This window comes from Solanum pennellii, chromosome 5 (assembly GCF_001406875.1).
Source record: "Solanum pennellii chromosome 5, SPENNV200".
Classification (NCBI taxonomy): domain Eukaryota; kingdom Viridiplantae; phylum Streptophyta; class Magnoliopsida; order Solanales; family Solanaceae; genus Solanum; species Solanum pennellii.
Window position 1 is genome coordinate 51543781 of NC_028641.1, and position 3526 is coordinate 51547306.

General features: G+C 39.7%; 1 protein-coding gene across 1 annotated transcript; it reads right to left on the minus strand.

Moving 5' to 3' along the window:
* Positions 1–488: 488 nt before the first annotated feature.
* On the minus strand, positions 489–3306 carry LOC107019575. The gene is made up of 2 exons (XM_015220013.1): positions 3048–3306; positions 489–2974 (listed from the first exon to the last, which is right to left on the minus strand). The coding sequence occupies exons 1-2, from the start codon at positions 3304–3306 to the stop codon at positions 489–491; spliced, it is 2745 nt and encodes a 914-aa protein (XP_015075499.1).
* Positions 3307–3526: the final 220 nt, after the last annotated feature.

The following is a 3526-nucleotide window of genomic DNA, read 5'->3' on the forward strand; positions in this document are numbered from 1 at the left end:
GTCCAGCCCAAGGAGAATCATGCGCCTCTTTCATGAAGTCTTTGCGCAATCCACCCTGATTTGGTACAACGATTCTCCCCCCTTTAAAATAGAGCAGATCGTCCTCGATCCAATACCGTCTCATTGTGCCATCTTGCACTTGACCCATCCATTTAACATATAATGAATCATTTGCAGCACACAACCTGATTCTATCATAGAAATCAGTTTTGAGTTTTGAAATTGAATATACCGCAACAAACACTTCTTTTCTACTCACCGCATCAGCTACCTGGGTGTTTTCTTGGTTTATGTTCCCACATGAAATCATATTCTGCCAGGAATTCTTGCCACTGTGCTTGTTTACGACTCAACTTTTTCTGTGTCTTGAAAAATTTATTTGCTACATTATCAGTTCTTACTACAAATCGAGTACCCAGGAGATAAACTCTCCAAACCTGCAAATAGTGTACCACCGCAACCATTTCTTTTTCATGTGTTGAGTATCGCTATTCAGCATCATTCAATTTTCTACTTTCAAAGGCCACGGGATGACCTTCCTGCACTAATACGCCACCAATTGCTTTGTCTGACGCATCAGTGTGCACTTCAAATGGTAACTCAAAATCAGGTAACTTGAGTATAGATTCAGATTCAATAGCATTCTTCAAATTCTGAAATGCTTCATCACATCGTTCAGACCAAACCCACTTTGTATCCTTCTTCAACAAATCTGTCAAAGCCGCTGCCCTTTTTGAGTAACCAGCAATGAATTTTTTGTAATAGTTAGCCAAGCCAAGAAATGACCTCAAATCCTTCACATGACGAGGTGCTTGCCAATCAACAATGGCTTGCACCTTCTTAGGATCCATACGAACTTGGTTTTTACTAACAAGATGCCCCAAGAATTTTATCTCTTTTTGAGCAAACTCACACTTTTTCATCTTAACATAAAGTGTGTATTTTCTCAACTGTGACAGAACCAAACTTAAGTGATTAACATGTTCCTCCAACGTTTGACTATAAATGACAATATCATCTACATAGACAACAACAAAGTAATCAAGATAGTCAAACAATACATTATTCATTAAGTTACAAAACGTTGCCAAAGCATTAGTCAGCCCAAATGGCATTACAAGGAATTCATATGAACCATATCTAGTTACACATGTTGTTTTTTGTTCATCGCCTTCTGCTATTCTAACCTGCCAATAAGCTGCCTTGGGATCAAGTTTTGTGAACCAGCATGCCTTACTCAACCTGTCCAGCAAATCCTGCACCAATGGAACCGGATACTTGTTCTTTATAGTTGCCTTATTCAGCGCCCTGTAGTCTACACACATTCGCATTGTCCCATCCTGTTTCTTTTGAAATAAAACAGGGGCACCATATAGAGCCTTAGATGGATAAATCAATCCATCATCCAACAACTCGTTCAATTGTTTGCGTAATTCAATCAATTCCTTAGGAGCCATACGATAAGGAGCCTGTGCAGGAGCAACCGTACCAGGCAGCAACTCAATAATATGATCAATATCCCTCCTTGGTGGTAATTTCTTTGGTAAATCAGGCGGCATAACATCAGTATACTGTTTAAGCAATTCAGCAACACAATCAGGCACTTCCATCTTAACATCAAGTTTCACTTCAACCAAGGCAGCAAGTATAGTGTCATCACCTTTCTTCATCCCATTGTCGATTGACAAAGCAGACAAGAACATTCCTTTGTCTTTCTTCTTTGCGACTTTATTAATGTTCGCAAATGGATGAACTCCTTTAAGAAATCCAGCATTGCTTTCATTCATGACCATCACTCCATCTAAGTTAGGAAACGGAACAAACTGGAATTTTCTTAGAAAATCAATCCCAAGTATGATCTCAAATTCACCAAGCGGCATCACCATCAAATTATGTTTTCCCATCCAACTTTCAGTCGACATAGACACACCATAAGCAATACCCACAATGGCCTGTGCCTTAGCATTGACTGTTTTGACGTAGGAAGGGATTTTAGACAACTTCAGCCCCAATTTTGTAGCAATTCTCACATCTACAAACCTATGAATGGCTCCTGTATCAACCATGGCCATCACACGTTGTTCTTTCACTGTCATTTCTATATGAATTAGGGAAGCATGAGGATTCGAAGTACTAGACGTTTCTCCAACATTATTAATCCTTGTAATATGGTTGAAGGAAAATCCCAATGGGTTTGCCATTGCAGCCACGATCTCCTCATCCTCCTCCCTTTGATTCATATTTCTAGCAAGCAAAGCATTTACCTTTTCCCAGTTCGGACAAGACTTGGCCAAATGAGGACCACCACAAGTCCAACACCCCTTAGAATTACCATCTTTGTTCTTTGGTTTGTCTTTTCCATCCTTCATTTGTGCCTTTCCTTTGTCATTTGTAGCGTCCTTACGACTATCCTTTTTCCATTCGCCTATCTTATCCTTCTTTTTCTTAGTTTTTGAAGTGGAGGGAACATCTGACAAAGGACGAGTCGTCCGGAATTCAACCAACGAATCTGCAGCAGCAATTGCACTAGGCAGATCTTTAACATTCTGCCTCTGGAGTTCATTTTGAGCCCAGCCTTGCATACCCGAAATGAATTTGTGTAATTTATCCTCATCAGACATATTCTGTATATCTAACATCACAGAGGTGAATTCTTTACTGTATTCCATCACCCAACCCGTCTGCCTTAGCTTTTTCAGTTTATCCCTTGCAAGCCAAGATGCGTTGCTAGAAAGAAATTGATCACGCATTTCTTTTTTTAACTTATCCCATGTATCAATTCTAGGACGACCAGCACTTACATCATCTGCATTTCGAGTTCTCCACCAAAGTTTAGCATCACCAGTCAAGTACATTGTGGTAATATTTAACTTATCGGCGTCAGGCACCCTTGCAGCAGTAAAATACTGTTCCATGTCCCAAATGAAGTTTTCCAGTTCTTTAGCACTTCTTGCACCACTAAAGGCCTTAGGTTCTGAAATTTTAATCTTAGATGATTCAACACGATTCGAACTCAACGTAGCCACAGCCCGACACAATACAACGACGAAGGTTCTCCTTTTCCTTCTGCAGTCCTTCAAGTTGTTGCGTAGTTATGGTATGAAAATCCAAGATTTCGGTGATATGATTATCAACATTCTGCCGATATACACCAATCTCCCCCTGAACTTTCTCAGCGTCGAGTCTCAAATCAATGACTTGTGTAAACAAATCCACAAACGTAGAGTCTCCAAAAATTTCATCTGTAAACCCAACGAATGCTTCAATTTTTCGTGTCAGTTCCCACAATTTTGCGTTCTTCACCATCGTTCAACTGTGCTCTGATACCAAATGAAAGAGGGTCGATTTATTGTTACCGAACACCACCCTAGGCATTCTTACAAACGTCTGTAACACTCAACCTACTTCACACCCACGAATTTGACTAAGTATAGAAATACTTTAATAGAAAAGTTAAACAACAAACAAACTTTACAGGAACTCGTCCCAACCTTTATTAATCTGATAATTAATACAAAGGAAGGCT

Coding starts and splice junctions, on each gene's coding strand:
- LOC107019575 (XM_015220013.1), bottom strand. CDS start 3,306: ATGGTGAAGAACGCAAAATTGTGGGAACTGACACGAAAAATTGAAGCA. Junction 2,975..3,047: donor GAAGGAAAAGGAGAACCTTC/GTCGTTGTATTG, acceptor TTAAAATTTCAG/AACCTAAGGCCTTTAGTGGT.